Below are 21,212 nucleotides of genomic sequence, written 5' to 3'. Positions count from 1 at the left end.
CGGCCTTGTGCAGAGGACTGAGAACAAAGAGGTCAAGAAAATGAAATTGAAGTGATAGCGATGACTAGGCAACTGCACGGGTATGGGTAACCCGCACGGGTCGCGGGTAAGGGTACACCTGGGGTATGGGTGGGGGTTACCTTTCACGGCACCCGTACCCTTACCCATACCCATGCGCGGGTTAGACCATCCAAACACGATATATTGCTACGTAATTGACAACTCTGTACTAGTACCTATGCCAAAACAAAACCTTAAAGAAGCCACAACTGTCAAAAAATCTCCCATCCCATCGTCCTAAGCAAACCTGTCCCAGACTCATACCTCGCATCCAACCATGCAACCAAATATATTCACCGCAGCTGCAAAACGGGTCACGAAGCTGACGGATAAGGCCAAAGCGGCACTTGAAGAGAGACTTGAAGCTACTGGCCCGCCTTGGATGCCAACCTTCAAGACAACGACTTGGACATGGAGACTTTAGAGGAGGAATCACATAAGGTACGTCTTTTTTTAACTGTGACTACTGACTACTGATTCTATTCTAGATGAAAAACATATTTGATGACATGCCCGCCCTTGCTCCGCCAAAATCGACTGATCTCCGTGATGAGCTCGAGCACTATCTCACCTCTGACATTGAAAATGTTCGTGATGCACTTTCATGGTGGCACGAACGTCGTACCACCTACCCTCATCTATCGCGGATGGCATTGGACTACCTCACCATTCCTGGTGAGTTTTTTTTTAAATTGAACTCGCATATACTACAGCTAATAACGTCAACAGCCACATCAGTCGACGTTGAACGACTATTCAGCCGAGGACGGCTCTTGCTCTCACACGTTCGCTCACGCTTATCTGCACAATCGACACGCGCACTGCTGTGCCTCAGTTTTTGGAGCAAACTTAACCTGGTCAAGACCGACGATGTTCTCAACGTCAGTTCTTTGCCTGACGTCGAAGGTGATGAAGAGGAGCTCGAGAATGGGTGGGATGATATTATCATTGAGTAGCTATTGTACACTGTGTCGTAAATTTACCATATAGTATCTATGACCCGCGGGTACACCCTTGATGGGTTGTACCCCGGGTCCTTACTTCGCTATCCACTGCGCAACCCGTACCCTTGCTGCGGGTGTGGGTTTACCTCGGGGTGCGGGTGCGGGTTGACCTGCCGACACCCGGGGGTACACCCGTGCAGATCCCTAGCGATGACACACGTAAGCTGGTGAGACTCCATTGAAAAAACCATGGGGTACCTGGCGAGCAGGTGGACGTCGTTGGACCGGAGGTCGTGTAGCATTAGCCTAGTGTATGTATGTTGAGCCCAACAAGATCTTTGAATGAAGGTGTTACATACAAGGGCCAAGATCTCGAACAAGTTGTACGTTTTGATGAGTACTATACTATTGCCCCCTGCTGCTAGTGACGCCGAGCAGTATTTGGATTTGTTGATTGCAGCACTCTGTGACAACACAGATGATGAGGATGGTGAACTGGTCTAGTAGCATTTAGTATTACATGATGCATCTGTTGTTGGGTGTGTTTCAATATAATTTTTCTTGACGAAATTTTTATTAGTTTGGATGGTCCGGTTCTCGGTTCGAACCCTCACTGAACCAGAACCGGACCATTTTCGGACCGAACTGATGGTCCGGTCCACGGTTCTGCTTACTAGGAGAACCGAACCGATGGTCCAGTCCACAGTTCTCCTAATTTCCTGGAGAACCGGACCGAACCGGACTTTTCCATCACTACTAAAAATACTAACATTTCCAGTAGCATCGAGATCACAAGAGAGATCCCGATCTTTAGAACCACTGAGGCATCGTGCCTGGTATCATTCGAGTGACATGGGTGATGTGCTGTTGAGGACATTAAGTTTCATGAAGCTTCATGTTGGTAGCTCAGAAACAAACTTACAAAACGTACTGTGTATTATTGGACATGGTTAAGTATCACCCTGCCATGAACAGGTGCAGGCGTCGATGGCGCAACTGTATCTTTTGTCAAGTCGCTCTCCGGCCGGTACGATAAAATGTTTCATTCGGACCGCAGTAAACTAAAATTAAACTCGAGCTAACTCAATGTCCCTAGTATTTACACTGCCACCGTGATGCACTTGCAGCTCAATAGCTAAGAAGACCCATGATGTGTGTGAAAGAGATTTTTGACCTCTAAATGGAGTACTCCACTGGCGATGTCGCAGCAGCAAGGAGTTTGCAGTTCGCCACGGTATGTCTCCTTGGGGATGAGAGGATGAATCATAACTGACAAGTCATGTACACCAGTACATATATAGTGCGTACTACTGTCTGAACGTCATATTAGTTGTCCTGATACAGCTCAGCGTCGACGGCTACATTCTGGGTAGGCTTCAATTCTCATCTATTCATGTCCGCTGTCAAACTCTCTTATCCAGACCTATGATTATGTTTGTTCACTTCATGAAGAGGTAATACATTTCTTCCATGATACGGCGCTTAGAATTGATAGACACAATATGATATACAAAGTGGACGTTTTTGCTTCGATCGAACTGGAGCAAGATGAAAGGCTTGTATATTGTTACAAGATACCTTCCCTTTGTCGTTCTCATCACAGATCTATATAGTGCGTTCCGCTCCAGCACCATCGCCCTGGTTAACTGATTAACACTTGTTTTTCAGTGAGCTTTACCCCGAATGGGAACCCAAGTGTATGTGATTGGGTGGAGAGTTAATGAGAACGAGCGACTTACTCCATGACTTCGCCAGAAATGCAGGATGTTGGTCAATATTAGCTCAGGTACGTGCATTATACATTCATCTATGTACAGCCTTACTGAGGGCAGCCCACTTTCACTCACAGGGTTTGAAATGATATTAGCCATTTTCTCCGCGTGTATCTCTTCTTCCTCCCTAATATATGCATGTTGCTGATCCGATTCATCCAGTTTTTTTCATTCTCAGAACATATGCGCTCTGGAACAAAAATAGAATCTTGCTCGCAACCCTCTTGGGCATTTTTTTCGTGAGTTCGCAATCCACTCGCCATACACAAGCTAGTGGTAGATCCATCGACCAGCCGTTTCTCGTAGCATCCGTCAGCATTATCGTCGACACTGCTGTTTCTGCAACATGTACGCACTCTCACATTCCCTCTGGTGTAACTGAAACATTCTGTTCACCTTCACAGATGCGACTAGCCCGATCCCAGGCATCACAGGGTGCTACCAGAGTTCAGCCAGTAACCAGATTTTTATCCCATTCCTTCTCTTTTCTGTGTTCGGACTGGGTAACTTGGAGCATATATGTGTACCAACACGCGCTGACAGGTGTTCTCCCCAGGACTCATGATCCTCACGCTCATACGTTCCATACAGAGCTGGAGGACAAACTCAAATCGTCTGTATGTTGTCCTGGTGAACCATAACATATTCTATTATGCTTGCGCTTTCTGTGAGTTAACGCTTATATGCGCCATTTTTCTGTGCTCATCCATGATCATTCTGTTTCATGAAGTATTCTCGACAATGAACATCTTCACATCGCTGCTCCTCCAGGTGCGTGAATGTTCTAAATGCCTTCTATGATGCGCCGTTGATGTTCTGCGCCCCAGGACACGTACCGGACCGTTTTGAATAGGTATGCACCTCCGCATTGTACTGTACTCCTACTAATCACACTTGAAATGTCCACGCACGTGCAGTTTCCAGTTCCTGACCCTTGCGATTGTTGCTGCACGCATGCACATCCATCTCTGGCAGACAGGTCAACATCTACGCGGCTCGAGCGGCTTGGTTCATATTCCATTGACCGACATGTCATCTGTGAATGTCACGGCGTGATGTCTTATCCTGCGGTTTATTCAGTATCTTTCATGGAGCGAGGCTTGAACCATACGAGATGATGGGTAGGGGTTTGGTAGAGTTCGTTACGTGTTTGATTTACAGGATGAGTCTGTCGCGGGGCGGGTGGAACATTTGGATGTCCTTGGTCCATTTAACAACTGTAGTTTCAGCTACTGCACACGATCATGTATACTACGACAAAGTGCACTTGGTCATCCATGCACAATTATATCGTCATTCAGTACGTATCCTTTTTGCACACCCTGACCCTGTTTGTATTCGGTCTCCTGTGTCGTTCGGATATTCTATGTGGGAGCGGGTGGGTCATTACACCGGTACAACTTCATGCTTGCTTCGATCACGCGTTCCCTTCTTGAGAGAAATAGATCTATTTCGTGCGCCTGTACATGGGACGGAGCGAGCTATGTGTAGAATACATGATGCGTAAGAGATAATCGAGTAACAGGGTTTCTAGAGGATTTTATGACTGACGCGAAGTGGGAGGACGACCAAAGTAAAATCCGCAGCAGCAACAGGTAACTTCGTAAGAAACGTCTCCCCTCCCACCGGTTGACTGATGTGTTTCTGTTGGTCGTGCTTGAGACCCTTGTGCCACTGCTGGTTGACCTGATTGCGTTGCACTATCGTCCTGGTTGCTGGTGGTACGTTGCATAGCTGCAGCCGCTTCCGCATCAGTTTCATGAACAATGCCATATCTCTGTATTGTATTTTAATGGAACGAAATTGGAGGAACGATGAGTCACTCACATCTTCATCTTGCGCAAGAGGTACATCGACGGTGGGCGTGGAATGTCCTCCAGAAAACAACTTGAAGTTGAAATTCCAGTGTCGGGCCCGTCGTTCGATTGGTTGGGATGCATTTAGAGGTCGTGTGCCGAAATGTGTGGAACTGAACAAACGACGCCAACGAGTAAGGGACGATGGGCTTGCGGGAGGAGCTGCACGACGAGACGCGTGGTCTGATTCGTCGCCAAAGAAATCATTACCCTGTATCTGGGTGTCAGGCGAGGAATGTGCAGAACAAGAAAGTACACTGACATATCTTGCTATTCCTGTTTTTTTAACCTGCTGATTAGACGCAAGACGGGGGTCAAAGGTCTAACGAGACATGAGAAAAGTTAGGGTTGCTCACGATTGGTGGGCGCACAACTCTCGGTTGGGCTGGACGTCTCTAGTTAAAAGTGAGATGTAGTGTGAAAGAGAAGCAGAGAAGCAGAGAAGACTTACCTTGAGCTTTGCATTGCCATCATCTGAGCCCTAGATGGCCCAAACAGTTAGGAAGGGAAATTAGACAACAAAACGTACACGTACCACAATGTTTTTGAGCGCTGCTTCCAAGCTCCATACATAGATTTTTTTGTCTATTCCAGCGCTGGCAATGTATTTTCCATCGGGGGACGTGACAACAGCGAAGAGTGCGTCATCATGCAAGAGTGGATCTCCGACTGCCTGATTGGTCTTGAGATCCCAGATGCGAATGGAGAAGTCCATTGATGCGCTAACAATATACCTTTCATTGAGACTAAGACAGAAGGATGTCACAGCGTTGGTGTGACCCCAAAGAACAACGAGTTCCTGTCCATCAATCGCCCGCCATTTTCGGATGGTGCGATCAACTGAGGCAGAAAAGATGTGTGCGCCGTCCTTGGACCAACACAATGACGTCACCCCGTTTTCATGTCCCTTGATTTCGATATGTAGCTTTCCGTCCCTTGACCACACGCGGATCACCATGTCTGCACCGCCGCTCATGAATTTGTCACCTTGTGGAGAGTATTTGACGGCGTCAACCCATCCGTGACTAGTCTCTATGGGTGGTGCTATTTGTCGACCAGTATCCGGATTCCAGCGTCGTATGGTGCCGTCTTGCGATCCACTTGCTATCTCCAGGGAATTGCGAGACCAATCAAGGCAGCTCACTGGAGCATTATGCCCCTCCCAAGGGTCACCGATCATGCTGCCCTCCTTTATATTCCAAAGCCGCAGTCTGCCGTCTCCACTCCCACAGACGACCATTGTTTCATCTGAGGATACTACCATTGAACCTATCCCTCCCCCATCGCTATTCAAAGGTTTTCCCACTGTCTCTCCGTGTCTTTTCCACTGACGAATCGAACTATCCTCAGACACGCTCATTATAATACCACTGGTATCCAAGCAGGCAAGGCTCCATATGCATTTGGAGTGACCCTCGATGACGCACTCCGGCATCAAGCTTCCTGCCGGTCGTTCTGGCTTTGGTTTCTTCCACGACGTTATCCGAGTGTTGTGGTTGACAAAGTAGGACCGACCGAGTGGTGAGATGTGCCATTCCCATCCAGGAACAGCGAGATATTCAGGAAAATCTATGTTCAACGGTGAGTTCGTCGCTCCTTGTCGCAATTTCATCACTCACCTAGTCGCACTCCTGGTAAAGGTCGGTTCAACGAGGCAATCATCAGCGTGTCATCTTGATAGTGTATTACACCATCCGACGACGTCTTAAACTGTTGCCACATAGGAGGAAGCGCTTCATTCCCGCCTGCTTCCAATTTAGTATTCTGGTAGGTATCACAAGGTAGCTGCTCACCTTCCCAAAGTGCGTCCTGGCGGTGCTGTGCACCATATGGTGGTGGATCTTTCGCGCTCGTCCGATATATCGATGAGTGCAATGGCGCTTCACCTCGTCTCGTTGACATGCTTGACTCGGCTTCTTCGTGTTGCATGACGAGGACGTCACGTTGTACAGACAGACTGGACAGTGAAATACTGCGCAAAGTCAGTAATCGAGAGGATGGAGAGATACGGCGCGAAAGTGATGAAGAGATGGTCAGTTTTGCATGCTGTAGTTGCAGGCGCCCTGCTGACACCGCATGTCAATGGCTGTGTTACCACCGGATCAAGTGCTTACCGTAGTCCGGCTCAAATTTTGAGGCAATTCATACCGTCTCGTCAGCGAGTGGAATCATATGATGTTTGTTTGAGCTGGTGACAAGTGATTGCATGACCGACGGGAACATATCTTGATGTTAGCTGCGCGATATTGCTGCTATCATCCCCAGTGGGCGTTGGTAGTGCCCAAATCAAAGTTTTCTCATCTCAGTACTAAGCAGAGAGTTTCAGACGTTCGACATCAAGCCGAAGTCATGTTCAGAACTTCAGATTTTGAATAACAATCAACTTCACCAGCTTTCCTACATATTGAAGTCAACCGTGACCTTGATTCATTGACCTGAGGAACCCTGATGTAGGCTACGCGGCATTAACCTGAACGCTCTCACCTGTCTGCGTGACCTTCTGCATGACTTCACCCACAGCCGAACTGTTAGCGCGCGTTTGTGCACTAGAAACAACCTCCAGCACGCTCGCTAGGCCCGCCTTCCACGCAACAAGACGCTTTTCCAGTGCCTCCCATTGCTCTCGCTCAAATGTGCATACTGATGAACGGTAAAGGTGTAGAGATTGGGTAGTCTGCAAGAGCTTTCCCGACAGAAGACCGGTACTTACTATTCAAAAATCATTATAAACGACAGGATGTCAAGAGGACGTACCATCGATCGCCCACTTCTCTACTTCACTCAATTCAATCTGTAGGATCGACGCGACCTTCGAATACGGTAGGTCATGCCCGACGCGTGCAAAATCCAGTGACGCAAATTCAAATCACAAGGTGAATAAAACAGCGCTAGGTCTCAACTGTCTGTCCTGCGGGAGATGCATCGATGAAAGTTGGTGGCAGAAGTTGTCCGGAAAGTGCCGGGAAGTCTGTCGATCTGGAACAAGGCCAAAGTTTCTATAAGTAATATGTATATCGTTGAGCTGAACGTTGAACGAGTTAACTGTACAGCCACTCGACACGTAACCGCTCATATTATCTAAGCCGCATCCTGATAAATTTTTGCATGTCGTCTGGAGGACGATTTGCACCTTACAAAAATGCTCTCACCGCGATTTCTAAGAGGGCGGGAACACCACTACCTTCTCTCGTAGTCTCTTTTGCCATCCTTCATGAATTAACCGCCATCGTTCCCATTGTGGGCATTTTTTACACAGCACGCAGTCTAGGCGCAGGCGAGCGCGTTGTCAACGCTGTTGCTCTCCAACGAGATGGCTCTATCGATGACCAGTATTGGGTGAACGCCCGGCTGAGAGCGTGGGTTGATGAGGGCGAGCAATGGGCTGGTCGCGTTGGACGTCGATATGGCATCTTCGGCTTTGAGAAAGGCAAGGTCGTCGACCAGACCCAGGCGCGCGAGTTGTCTGGTAAGCTAGCGGGGGACGTTGCAAATGCGGTTCTGGCTTATGGTGCAGTCAAGGTATTTTTTTCTTTACTACGGTTGGGATAGTGACTGATATTCGTTCAGGCACTTTTACCCGTCCGCATTGGTCTTTCGTTATATCTTTCTCCGATGTTCTCTCGGAAAGTTGTAGAGCCGATTCGATTGGGGGGCCTTCGTCTATTAGGACGCAGACCGAAATTTATGTAAAGGTAGGTGACGTTCCTACTTTTTTTTCATGATGATTTCGCTTGCCGCCCCAGTCGTAGCTATAAGCGTTGACGAACGGTAGAGCATAAGCCAAATATTTGCACCACTGATTCTATCCTTGTCTCTTCTTTCCATAAATTCGAAGCTTACTATCTGTCTCACAGGTTATCGTTATATAAATGGCACATTCCTCCTAGTAATGAGCATACCCTTTTGTCACTCAAAAGTCGTCTTATGCAATGCTCATTTCCTCCGATGTGTTTGGACCTTTTTTTTCGCTCCCAGTCAAATTGGCTCTTCAAAGACTCGTTCCACCTTTGACGATGCCTCATTCCCTGGGGAGAGCGTTTCTATCTCGTCCTAGTGTCTCGTGCTACATGCGATCTCAGTGGAGCACATCTGGATGATTTAGGCACATGTCGTACCTTCATGCTGTAGCCAAGAGTCTTCGGACTGCTAACGTATGTTATTAGATCGCTGTTTGTGTTGTCGACTTCTGATATGGATTAAATTGTAAACTTTCGCACTGGTCTAGACCCATCTTGAGATGACGATGGGATGGAATTGACCTATTCTGCCAACATCTCTGTTCGGCGTCAGCGCGACTAACGCTGCATAATGTCAAAGCAATGCACACTGTCAAGTAAGTGAAACATTGATCGATGTCATCACTGCATATTCATATAATCTCAAGTTAACACGTCATGATCAGCGCATGCAAGAATCACGTACGAGAGTACCATTCGATCATAAGCTCAACACCTCTGTCAGGTGCACTTCGACGACAATAACTTGCAGCTTGGTGAAACATTCTGTCCACCACAGTAGAGCATCAAGTACGGAGTGACGACCATCGCCACGCTGTGCCAACCTGATTAACTCGTGCACGCGAGCAGGATGAACAAGCCTGCATATCGTCAACTTGTCAAGCTCAAGGACGGCGTCCAACTGACTCGGCTGGTCAATATCACCTTTGAGTCAGCGATCTTCTCATGCTCCTGGAATCTCTCATCCGACGCAAGCTTTTTTCACTCGTCGCAGGGATCAGCTGAGATCGCGCAGTAGTTTACAACTGCTCAGTCGCCAGAGGGAATGGTAAATGCCGGCATGGTATACCTTGGTTTTTTCTCTAGCGGAGTATTACAGAACTGGAATGTGCTTCGCCTATAGTGGATAATAGATATATATAATTGTTAGAAGCGTTTGATGGATCCTCGGCTGCCTGACTTTGCGAAAAGACCGACATAAATGTGCTGATCTTCAGGAACCTACATGCAGGACGTGTTTGGGACTTGATCAGCTGGATGTTGAAAAATTTGGTTCTTGTCCGAGATTGATTCAATACTTGACAGACCAGTTTTCATGTAGTCCAGTATAATGAACGTTGAGCGGATGAAACATGATGCTCATCATCTTGGAGTCATGGAACGTTCCTCTTGTTAGCAAGTGTTATTAAGTCCTAGTATGCACTGCACGAGTATCACGACGGGAAAACACGATCGACGGCGTAGCGAAAGAGATATAGATACAAAGAAGACGAAATAGTTTTCGTGTGTTACAGCATTAACGACCATTGGTGCTTGGAAGAGGTGCACAACAAATCAAAAGCACCAGACGGGCCAACAACGTGAGGACTCGTGACTTCATGGTCACTGCAGCTGCTGTGGGAGCCTGAGTGCTACTATTTGGAACAGGCGTCGGAGTACCGGTAGGTTGAGATTGCGATGATGATCCCTGACCATGCGATTGGCTGCTCTGCTGCTGCTTCTGTTTTGGCCGGGGTGCAACAAACAAAGTCTACAGCGGAATTATTGAGCCACGGTGGATGAAAACGAATGGGAGGAATGAATACCTGTTTGTCCCGTACTGCAGCAACTTGGACAGCACGAGGACCACGACGAGAGAAGATCCCTTGCCTTTGGGTTTGTTGAAGTTCGTCGCCGGCGCCGGAGCGAGAGCGATGAAAAAGCGACGGAATGCGGGCAAAGAGTGCACGTGCACTCTCAATAGATGGTGCGAGAACGCGATGGGAAGAAGGGTGATGAACACCAGGCGATGTGGAGGACTGATTGCAAGACTCGGAGGTGAGAATAAGAACTGATTCAAAAAAACGCCGAGAGCCCACATGAATCTCAAAATCATCAAAAAAAGTTGGAGGTATTCGACGGGCATGAATAGGTGGGAGTCGGGTAGTATTGCTCTAGAGTGATGACCTCAATGAAATGGTTGACAACATTAATAAATACGTCACATACGTTCGTTGGTGGGTTTGCAGCTGGCACCTGCGAGTGAGAAATTAGCGCGTAGAGCCATGATATTGGAAGGTAAATTAGACAAAAAAACGCATACATACCACACCGTTTTTGAGCGCGGCCTCCAGATTCCATATATAGATTTTTTAAAATGTCTATTCCAGCGCTGGCAATGTATTTTCCATCGCGGGACATGACAAGAACGAAGAGTTCGTCATCATGCAAGAGTGGATCTCCGACTGCCTGATTGATCTCGAGATCCCAGATGCGAATGGAGCAGTCAGCTGATGCGCTAATAATATACTTTTCATCGAGTGTACATCAGGAAAAAACATGTTGACTATATAGAACTATATAGTCAGGGTAGTGCGTGTAGTTCCGTAGTCAAGTCCCTTCTATGTAGTCAGCGCTGTACTACATAGTATCACGTAGCAGCTACGAAGTACTACTGTAGTTCGTAGGAGTGCTACTACATGCAACTACCCACAGCTATATAGCACGCAAAAGAACCCATAGTTTGTCGGAGTGCGCAGCAACCAGCAGCTAAATTGCATGCAAAAAAAACCAATAGCGTCTGAATTCGGGTACCCAACACACGAGATAGTATAGTATAAATGTCCTACTCAATCCTCTTCATCCGCACCTATAAACATGCCACTCTCGCTATAGGCCTCCAGATCCTCCTCCTCTTCATCCGCATCTATAAGCTCACCACTCTGGCTACGACTCGGAGCCTCTGCGTCATCCTGCTCCTCCAGCTGGTACTCTCGAATGGCGTCTTCAAAGGCCTTGTTCTCAGTGTGGACCCGGGATGTAGTACTAGCCGATGACAGACCGAGTGATTCAACACCTGCATGAAAACTTCGAAGCATGAATGTTAGAATACTAGAGTAATAGTAAGTCAAAACATACCGGCCTACATCATGCAGATTGGTACATATTCTCTCGAGAAGTTTGTAAGGTGCAGTGCGCTCATCAAAGCGCAGCAGTGAGCCCAAATGATTATTGTAGACAGCTCCATACGTAGCGGATGTGAACTTGATGTCTTCTTTGATGCCTGGCAGCCACTCGTCAATACAACATTCGATCTATGAATAAGACATTGTTAGCGCCCTCATAAGAACTTGAATACAAAATAAGCTCACCGCTGTAAGCACGAGTGCGAGAGCTCTAACAGGAAAGGGATTGAAGTACTTATGGTAGATGAGGCCCTCGTCGTTCCGATTTGAGAACCACATGAGGTTGATGCCCTCTTGGAGCAATTCGGTTTTGTAGACTCCCTTCTTTGACGACCAGTCCTATTATCCAATGTCAGCACACAGTAATATAGATTGTCATCTGCGTACCTTGAATATAAAGGCTGAATCGGCTTTCAACGACTCTGCCCGATCTCGGTTCTGTTGCATCACCTGCATGGAATTACTTGCCCGGAAACCATAAAAAGAACTAGTCAGCAGGCGCATCTTGGTTTTGAGTTCACCTCGCACATGTGATGTGCGATTTAAGAGCTTCATATCAATCAGACCCAGAGCGTGGTATGAACAGATTACTTACCATTTTGACTGCTAAAGGTGTTATTTTGACATCAATATCTTTAATTTTGCACGCCTCGTGCCAGGCCTCTTTGGCCAAATTTGTCTCGACGGTGACAGAATCAGGAAACGGGGCTCGTGTGACAATCAGACATCGAAAAATTGAGCAGGCCGTTGTGAGAATCTCTTTGGAGATGTTGTCAAAGTCGCTGGCTTTGACACGTTGACGCGAACCGTCCGAGTTTTTCTTGACCTTCGGGACTATCAGGACATCTTCTAAGGACATGTTGAATTGTCGCTTGGTCCCCCGAGCTATTGGCAATGGTTCACCAGTGTTGTCGTCATCGTTGTCGTCATCCAGGTCGGTTGACTCAGACCTGTCATCGTCATCAGCGTCCAAGGTAGGAGTGTCGTCTGGAGCATCATTGAGATGGGCATTGGTCGCATTCAAGTTGCTTCGTGGTGCTGGATAAAGTCAAACAGAGGGATATTAGGGTAGTCAGGCTAATATTGATAGAATAAACACATACCCTTTTTTCCTTTCGTGTTCCGGTCAGTATTAGTAGGCACTATGTGTGCGCTGGTGTTGCTGTGGCGCCATCTCGGGGGAATTTTGCCTGCGCTGAACTTCAGGGCACTAGTGTTTGACAACTTTGTCTTGATGCTGTGATCGGAGAACTGAATAAAGTATGGTCAGTGGCTCGTTTAAGTTAGGAAAGAAGAAAAAAGCTCAGACCATCATATCTTCTTGCCTGTCGATGTCGCTATGCAGCTCCGAAGGCTCTTGCTCAAAGTTGTCGGGACGGTCTTGATAGGCGGCCTTCAGTGCCTTTTTCTTCTGCTTTTCCGACTTCTGTTCCTTGACTTCTTGACGACGGGTAATATGTTGAGATTCAGAAACTATAGAGGATCATGAGCGAGTAAAATACAATATTTTAGTAGTACTTACAATGGTAGGATTCTTTTTCAGTTGGTCGACGCTCTCGACCGCTTGCGGTGCGCACACTCGGTGGTGCTGCAGGCATTGACGAGGTAGTGCGCGCATTCAGCGGTGCTGCAGGCATTGACGAGGTGGGCTTAAATTTTTGCTGCTTGGAGGCAGCCTTAGTATGAGGTGCCATGGTCACTAGAGCACAAGGTGTGATTAGCGTTAGCAAAATATATAAGACCATAAAACATACAAACAACTCACAATTGAACCTTGATTGTTCGTTGATTCCAGGGCTCATTTGGCTAAAAGCTGTGTGTTTAATGAAAGAAAGGATAAAAAGATTTGAGCGTACCGTCACAATATTTTTTCACTGTCATGGATACCCTCAACATTACAAAAAAACGGTACGAAGCTTGCTTCAAACACTCACCACACTCTGACGAATCCTCCAGCACAATGTCACCATCTGCCGGTCACAAAGACACTGCTCGTAAAGACGGGAAACTCGAGATCAAAAGGTCAGTTATCCCATTGCCCCTCCCAATTATCGCAATGTACTTACCAGTGGCCTGCAGGCCAAAGCTCGAAGAGCCTGACACAGGCCCCATGTTCCCACGCCCTCCATTTCGTCAGACTCCAGGCCCCATCTCGGTTTCCCAAATATACTTGCACAAGCTCATTTTGGAGCGCTGGGAGGCAGAAGTGAAGGCCTGCGAGAACGCCAAAAAATTGCAACTAATAGAATTAGTACCAGGCACTGGCACTCCTAGCCTCTTACAAGCGAGCTTGCGAAGACTCGTTAGTGAGCGCTGGGATGCAGAAGTGAAGCATTGTGAGGAGGCGAAGCGGGTGCAACTTTTAGAATTGCTTCTGGCCGCCCATGGTATTTTGAAACTAGTGTAGCGTGGCAACTAGAAGGTACAGTCATCTGGTAAAAATTTACGGCACATGTCAGAAATGCTATGGAGTTGTGCCAGGAAAATAAACTTGAACCTTGTGATGAGGAGAGCCTACCAATATTGGTGAAACAACGGAGCTAGTCTCCATAAGCGATTGCGTTCAGGTGGGTTCTTGGAAGAGCCGGGAGCTAGTCTCCATAACCGACTGTGTTCATGTGGTTTCTTGGGAGAGCTGGGAGCTAGTCTCCATAAGCGATTGCGTTCAGGTGGGTTCTTGGGAGAGCCGTCCACTGCACCCCATGGATCGTCCTTCCAATCAACAAAACCATTGGGATTGCGTTCAGGTGGGTTCTTGGGAGAGCCATCCACTGCACCCCATCGATCATCCTCCCAATCAACAAAACCAACATGGATAGCTAGTCTCTATAACTGACTGCGTTCTCAGTGTGCCTAGATTGAGTCCAGGCCAGGGCGCATGAAAATTATTTTAAGTAGGTACATTACAAATCAGAATCGAAACACTCACTCGAAACACTCACTCGAAACATTCACCAACCATGCCCCAGTGCTGCGTATTTTGTGGTAAGGAGTTCCCTACAAGGGGTGGTGTCAAGAGACACATAACTGGCCGCCCTGAATGTAGAAGGGCATGGGAGTTAACGATCGAAGAAACTGAGGCCACCTATGATGAAGATGGCCCACAAGTGGACTTTGCTTACGATGATGTTGGCAGCTCATTTGGCCTGCCGCTTCGTCGCTCACGTTCCAAGTCCTCCGATGCTGATCAAGGCAACCCACCAGCGCTGAAAAGTTGGAGGGTGACCATCGAGGAGGTTTCTGATGAAGATGCTGTGAGAACAAATAGTGGGCAATATTTCAAGGAATGCCCTGATGGTGGACGGACTCTGCGGGAGGGAGAAACTGGTTTTGAGAGCTATCGGAAGTATAAAAAAAGCATGGGTGAGGACGAGTGGGCACCTTTTTGCGATGAGTACGTACCCTGTTGTCTTCATCTCCTCTGCAAAATGATTGATTTCAGTCGCCAGGGAAGAATGGGGACTCGCAGAGTGGCTCGTTAAAAGTCTGGGCCAGACCCGAACCAATGATTTTCTAAAGTTGCCGATAGTAAGTTACACATTGACCGCTGAAAGAATTGGACTTACTGGTGTGACAGACACGAAACCGAATGCAACCATCCTTCCACAACAACCGATCGTTCCTCCAGAAGGTCGATGAACTTCCGCATGGAGCTGCCTGGAGCTGCAAGAAGATCAGTGTCCGGGGAAACCAAACAGACGAGAAGGGTGAACCATTGCATGAAGATGTCGAGCTTTGGATGCGTGATCCTGTGGAGTGCATCAAAGACCTGATCGGAAATCCTCAATTCAAGGATCACATGGTGTACGCACCTGCACAAGCATACACAGACTCTGCGGGACTCAACCGAGTGATTGGTGACATGTGGACTGCAGATTGGTGGGGGGAAAAGCAAGTGAGTATGCGATCCAAAAAGTTAAGCAAAGACTGACCTACAACGTCCAGAAACAGTTACCGAAAGGAGCGACCATAGCACCTATCATTCTTGCTTCAGACAAGACATGTTTGTCACAGTTCCGAGGTGACAAATCTGCGTGGCCTATATACCTCTCAATCGGCAACATTGCCAAAGAAAAAAGGCGACAACTGTCAGCACGAGCAACAGTCCTGATTGGGTACTTACCTGCAGAAAAACTCGAATGCTTTACATCAGATACACGCTCCCTTGCTGGTTACCGGCTCTTCCACCATTGTATGTCCCTCCTGCTGCAACCGCTCATTGCTGCAGGACAAAATGGCATTGAAATGGTATGCGCTGACTCGATGATCCGCCAAGTTTACCCGATCCTTGCAGCATATGTGGCGGATTTCCCTGAACAATGCCTGGTCGCATGTTGCAAGGAGAACCGTTGCCCAAAATGTCTGGTTGCGGCGGATGAAAGAGGTGATCCACTGAGTACACCGATGCGGGACCCTCCATTGATAAAAGAGATATTGAAGAAGCGACAAAATGGTCAACATCCAGCTGAATTTGAAGACTATGGATTACGCACCGTCTATCATCCTTTTTGGGCTGACCTTCCACACACAGACATCTTCCTTGCCTTCACACCCGACCTCCTACACCAACTCCACAAGGGCGTCTTCAAAGATCACTTGGTTAAATGGTGCCTTGATATCGTTGGTCAAGCTGAAATGGACGCACGCTTCAAAGCCATACCGGATTATCCCGGTCTTCGGCACTTCAAAAAAGGAATCTCGACGGTGAAACAATGGACGGGTACAGAACACAAGCAGATGCAGCGTGTTTTTGTAGGGTTGCTTGCTGGTGCAGTACCAAGGTATGCTTCAAACATGCTTAACAAGGCTCGCACTGACAGAATCGTTTTTTAATATTTACCAGTGGAGTGTTGGTGGTTGCACGCGCTATTCTAGATTTTTCTTATTACGCGCAGCTTCAAATACACACAGTTGACACCCTTGATCATCTGGAGAGCGCCCTTTCGGTATTTCACGCCAACAAAGAAATCCTGCGCGAACTCGAAGTTCGAGATCATTTCAATATTCCTAAATTGCACCAACTCTCGCACTACGTCCAGTCCATCTCATTGTTCGGTACTACTGACGGGTTCAACACCGAGCTTCCTGAACGACTGCATATCGACTTTGCTAAAGAAGCTTACCGCGCTAGCAATAAGCGTGATTATGAGGAACAAATGACTTTGTGGCTTCAACGCCAGGAAGCGGTGTTTTTACGCGGTTCCTATCTCGAATGGCTGTCGGATCAGTCGGTGAGCATGGCCAATCGCACAGACCACAAGTGCAGCGATGATTCAGGCTCGGATTCAGAGATAGAAGACTTGCAATCTGGGTCATGCACTCACAGCGCTACTCCCGCCAAAGCAAGTCTAATGCCTCCCATCGCTGGACAACACATTGTCCACATTCTTGCCAAAACTCCTGCACACCCTCGGCAGTCCGTTCACCAGCTTGCCACTGCGCATGGCGCAGTCACATTTCTTCCTGCCCTCAAAATTTTCCTAGACAAGCATATGCCGCACAATACCATCGTTCCCGGTCCACAAGACCGTTTCGACGTTTATCGACAAGTTATAATTGCTGCCCCGCCAGATCTGCATGTAAGTGATTCACCACAACGGTGGCGCATTAGAGCGACACCCGAAGTATCTCCTGGTCCTCGCCGGAAGCCTGGGTCCCCTGCCAAGTTTGATATGGTCTTGGTGAGCGATAGTGTTCAGACCTCGAATCTGCAGGTGTTAGATGGTAAGTGATCATTATTTCAGTGCATCGGAATATTTACATTAATGCTGTAGGTGTACGAGTTGCACAAGTCCGTGTGATATTCACTCTGCCTCGTCAGTTTGGGGCATACTCCCGAGCTTTGGCTTATGTCGAGTGGTTCACTCCGCTTAGGATACCAGATGCCTCCTCTGGCCTGCACCAGGTGTCACGTTCAACTCGTCGACTGCACCGGAATGCAGCGGTGATACATGTCGACGAAATCGCTCGTCCATGTCATCTCATTCCGAAGATGGGACAATTTGTTGACCGTGGATGGACCAGTACAAATGTCTACGAGTTGGTAAATGATTTCTACTTAAATACCTTTATCGACCTTGATACATTCTGCATGTCCGCTATCAATTAATTTTGTTACTACTCAGCTACTATCGACTACGAACTGAAATTTTGCTATTGCGACTCCAGTTTACTACCAGCGCACGCCGTAGCCTCCTGTAGCCCACTGTAGCTCTATATAGTCTGAGTTATAGCTACGTGAGGTACATAGACCTATGGTGACTATATAGTACTATATAGGCGTCACCAGGACTCCTACGATTTTTGTTTTTTCCTGATGTAAGACAGAGGGATGAGACGGCGTGGGTGTGACCCCAAAGAACAACGAGTTCCTGTCCATCAACAACCCGCCATTTTCGGATGGTTCTGTCATTTGATGCGGAGAAGATGTGTGCACCGTCCTTGGACCAACACAATGACATCACCCCATCATCATCATGTCCCTTGATCTCGATAAGCAGCTTGCCGTCCCTTGACCACATGCGGATCACCATGTCTGCACCGCCGCTCATGAATTTGTCGCCTTTCGGGGAGTATTTGACAGCCATAACCCATTTGTGATTGGTCTCTATGGGTGGTGCTATTTGTCGACCAGTATTTGGGTTCCAGCGTCGTATGGTGCCATCTTCAGATCCACTTGCTATTTCCAGGGGATTGCGAGACCAATCGAGGCACCTCACTGCAGCATTATGCCCCTCCCACGGGTCCCCGATCATGCTGCCCTCCTTTATATTCCAAAGCCGCAGTCTGCCGTCTATACTTCCACAAACAACCATTGTTTCATCTGGGGATACTACCATCGAACCTATCTCTCCCCCATCGCTATACAAAGGTTTACCCACTGCCTCTCCGTCTCTTTTCCACTGACGAATAGAACTATCCTCAGATGCGCTTATTATATTGCCACTGGTATCCAAGTAGGCAAGGCTCCATATGCATTTGGAGTGACCCTCGATGACGCACTCCGGCTTCAAGCTTCCCGCTGGACGTTCTGGCTTTGGTTTCTTCCATGACGTGGTCCGAGTGTTGTGGTTGACAAAGTAGGACCGACCGAGTGGTGAGATGTGCCATTCCCACCCAGGAACAACGAGGTAACCAGGAACATCTATGTTCAATGGTGAGTTCGTCGTTCCTTGTTGCAATTTCATCCCTCACCTAGTCTCACTCCTGGTAAAGGTCGGTTCAACGAGACTATCACGAGTGTGTTATCTTGATATAGTGTTCTACCATCCGACGACGTCTTAAACTGTTGCCACATAGGAGGAAGCGCTTCATTCCCGCCTGCTTCCAATTTAGTATTCTGGTAGGTATCACAAGGTAGCTGCTCACCTTCCCAAAGTGCGTCCTGGCGGTGCTGTGCACCATATGGTGGTGGATCTTTCGCGCTCGTCCGATATATCGACGAGTGCAATGGCGCTTCACCTCGTCTCGTCGACTCGCTTGACTCGGCTTCTTCGTGTTGCATGACGAGGACATCACGTTGTACAGACAAGACAGGACAGTGAAATACTGCTCAAAGTCCGTAAACGAGTGGAAGGAGAGATACAGGGCGAAAGTGTCAACGAGACCTGCTATTTGGGTCAGTTGTACATGCTGTAGTTGCAGGCGCCTTGCTGACACCGCATGTCAATGGCTGTGTTACCACCGGATCAAGTACTTACCGTGGTCCGGTTCAAATTTTGAGGCAGTACATTGGTCTGTTATGTACGTCTCGTCAGCGAGTGGAATAACATGATGTTTGTTGGAGCAGGTGCATACACATGTCGAATCTGTAGTATGTACGCTGTGCATAGCAGCACTCCCAAGCAAAGTACCACCAGTAGTGACAAGTAATTGCCTGATTGCATGACCGACAGGGATGTATCTTGGTTGCGCAATATTACTGTAATAACCACCTCTGGGCGTTGATAGTGCCAAAACCCAAATTTTCTCGTCTTAGGAAGCAGAGTTCGACATCAAAGTCGATCGAGTCATGTTCAGAACTTCATATTAACTTCACCAGATTTCCTACAAATTGCAGTCAATCGTGACCTTGATTCATCGACCGGAAGAACCCTATATAGGCTACGTGGCATCAACCTGAACGGTCTCACCTGTCTGCGTGACCTGCTGCACTTCACCCATAGCCGAACCGTTATCGTACTGTTGTACACTAGTAACAACATCCAGAACGCTCGCTAGGCCCGCCTTCCACGTAACAAGACGCCTCACATTGCTCTCGCTCAAACGTGCGCGCTGACGAACGGTGAACGTGTAGAGATTGAGTAGTCTGCGAGAGCTTTCCCGAAAGAAAATTCAAAACATTTCGAAGAAAAATCCAGTCAGCACACATCGACATCTGTATATGAAGCGAGTAGTGGTCAACTTTTGTCTCCACAATTGATCACCACCCTGAATAGAATCAGATTAACCCACCAGGCTACGGGAACGAACTATAGAGCTTCCGCCCCGGCGCAAGCTGAGGAACCACCTCCAACGTGTAAACCTTCAAAGCTAGACAACTCCATAGCACAAGTTTGAATAATACGAGATTCGAATTTCGTCTTCTTGCACGACAACGTCCACAATATGAGCAGTTTGTTAGACGACACGATGTGCAAGTGGGACGGGAACAATGGACTTATTGTGCGGGAATCGTTGGAAGGCGATGCAGATTCATCTGCACAAATGATCAACGTGAATAACATTTGACTAACAAATGAAGAGGTCGAACCTGCAGATGCATGATCATCTAGCCGTGGAGGACCAGGCCGTTGCTGAACTAATGACCAACGCATCAGATCAACGTTACTCCGATTGCATCACCGCCTGAAGCGTGACAATTCCTTCTTTCTTCAAATTTCAACTCTCCCAACCTAACCTCTGTAATTCTGCATCAACATGGCCCCAGAGCGCTCAAAATCGTGTGATATATGCAATCAAGACATTAAACCAAGAGGCTGGACCACACATCGAAAAGCCTGCGAGATACGTGCAAATAAGAGACGCCGGGAATCTCATCATCATTGCAACCGTGCTTGAAACCGACATTTAAATGATGATGCAATGCACAATTACGACTCTATCATGGCAACCTATTTAAAGACACGTTTTGCATTTGGGCCTTGAAACGTGTTGTAACTTGTAAGGCGTTGAAATCTAAATTAAGAATTTCCGACCTATCGATAAAAGTCCGTGTGTAGGGTTAGTCTTGAGAAGTTTGGGTAGCGCGGAATATCACGTTGGTTGCATTTTCTAGGGAGCCATTTGAATGAAATCTTCTGGGTATTTGAGTATGTGAGCCCCTTGTTGCATTTGCTGGAATGTCATTCTCTTTGCTGTTTCTTGCCGAGGAGCTGTTGGCAAACAAACAAGTCACACTTCTGACTCCGATGTATCTCCGAATCACCAATACACAATTGTTGATCGGTCACGGTGAAGTAGGCATTTCTGCTTCGATCTGCACCAAAGTAAAGGTCTTTTCTATAACCACATGATATATATAATATTCGTTCATCCAAAGAGGTTGATTACCTCGAAATGGTGCTTTTTAGGTCCCTCTGAGGTCTTCGCGTTTCAAACTTCGAGCTTAAGGAACGCATCCGGCGAATTTTTAAATCAATTCTTGTGTGTCATCAAACCTATGCAAGTTATATTAGGT

At 47.5% G+C, this 21,212-nt stretch overlaps 6 protein-coding genes across 6 annotated transcripts; 4 read left to right on the top strand and 2 right to left on the bottom strand.

Moving 5' to 3' along the window:
* Positions 1-1,948: 1,948 nt before the first annotated feature.
* On the top strand, positions 1,949-3,986 carry HD556DRAFT_418850 (uncharacterized protein). The gene is made up of 15 exons (XM_041310545.1): positions 1,949-2,238; positions 2,295-2,304; positions 2,354-2,373; positions 2,426-2,458; positions 2,520-2,616; positions 2,673-2,701; positions 2,760-2,790; positions 2,854-2,886; positions 2,939-3,019; positions 3,083-3,124; positions 3,181-3,279; positions 3,333-3,443; positions 3,507-3,547; positions 3,604-3,629; positions 3,694-3,986. Exons 1-15 carry the CDS (start codon positions 2,185-2,187, stop codon positions 3,830-3,832), a joined length of 846 nt encoding a protein of 281 aa, XP_041160739.1. The 5' UTR covers positions 1,949-2,184; the 3' UTR covers positions 3,833-3,986.
* Positions 3,987-7,192: 3,206 nt separating this feature from the next.
* On the bottom strand, positions 7,193-7,489 carry HD556DRAFT_1220928 (uncharacterized protein; the record flags this gene model as incomplete). Its single annotated transcript, XM_041296804.1, has 2 exons — positions 7,193-7,341; positions 7,387-7,489. Coding segments are annotated over 2 exons (252 nt in total), but the record flags the coding sequence as incomplete, so codon positions are not given.
* Positions 7,490-7,725: 236 nt separating this feature from the next.
* Positions 7,726-8,796, top strand: HD556DRAFT_1368713 (uncharacterized protein). The gene is made up of 2 exons (XM_041302871.1): positions 7,726-8,151; positions 8,200-8,796. The coding sequence occupies exons 1-2, from the start codon at positions 7,738-7,740 to the stop codon at positions 8,320-8,322; spliced, it is 537 nt and encodes a 178-aa protein (XP_041160737.1). The 5' UTR covers positions 7,726-7,737; the 3' UTR covers positions 8,323-8,796.
* Positions 8,797-11,512: 2,716 nt separating this feature from the next.
* HD556DRAFT_1214365 (uncharacterized protein) lies at positions 11,513-12,371 on the bottom strand (the record flags this gene model as incomplete). The annotated part of the gene is made up of 4 exons (XM_041296641.1): positions 11,513-11,662; positions 11,720-11,872; positions 11,921-12,082; positions 12,129-12,371. Coding segments are annotated over 4 exons (708 nt in total), but the record flags the coding sequence as incomplete, so codon positions are not given.
* A 1,041-nt stretch (positions 12,372-13,412) lies between these two features.
* On the top strand, positions 13,413-13,940 carry HD556DRAFT_1307983 (uncharacterized protein; the record flags this gene model as incomplete). Its single annotated transcript, XM_041300074.1, has 3 exons — positions 13,413-13,441; positions 13,490-13,555; positions 13,613-13,940. 3 exons carry the CDS (start codon positions 13,413-13,415, stop codon positions 13,938-13,940), a joined length of 423 nt encoding a protein of 140 aa, XP_041160735.1.
* A 1,046-nt stretch (positions 13,941-14,986) lies between these two features.
* HD556DRAFT_1236445 (uncharacterized protein) lies at positions 14,987-17,642 on the top strand (the record flags this gene model as incomplete). The annotated part of the gene is made up of 5 exons (XM_041297824.1): positions 14,987-15,061; positions 15,111-15,428; positions 15,479-16,314; positions 16,377-17,224; positions 17,263-17,642. Coding segments are annotated over 5 exons (2,457 nt in total), but the record flags the coding sequence as incomplete, so codon positions are not given.
* Between the last annotated feature and the right edge of the window lie 3,570 nt (positions 17,643-21,212).

The sequence above is a fragment of the Suillus plorans genome (genome assembly GCF_016647745.1).
Source record: "Suillus plorans strain S12 chromosome Unknown HD556scaffold_25, whole genome shotgun sequence".
Classification (NCBI taxonomy): Eukaryota; Fungi; Basidiomycota; class Agaricomycetes; order Boletales; family Suillaceae; genus Suillus; species Suillus plorans.
The sequence above is the reverse complement of the archived record's forward strand: the minus strand, read 5'-3'. Positions and strand labels throughout refer to the sequence as shown.

Bases quoted from the DNA above. Each gene is read 5' to 3' on its own strand.
- HD556DRAFT_418850 (XM_041310545.1), top strand. From the start codon at position 2,185: ATGGAGTACTCCACTGGCGATGTCGCAGCAGCAAGGAGTTTGCAGTTC. The intron at 2,702-2,759 runs GTATGTGATTGG...TGACTTCGCCAG, and splicing joins CCCCGAATGGGAACCCAAGT to AAATGCAGGATGTTGGTCAA. The intron at 3,280-3,332 runs GTAACTTGGAGC...TGTTCTCCCCAG, and splicing joins CTTTTCTGTGTTCGGACTGG to GACTCATGATCCTCACGCTC.
- HD556DRAFT_1368713 (XM_041302871.1), top strand. From the start codon at position 7,738: ATGTCGTCTGGAGGACGATTTGCACCTTACAAAAATGCTCTCACCGCG. The intron at 8,152-8,199 runs GTATTTTTTTCT...ATATTCGTTCAG, and splicing joins TGGCTTATGGTGCAGTCAAG to GCACTTTTACCCGTCCGCAT.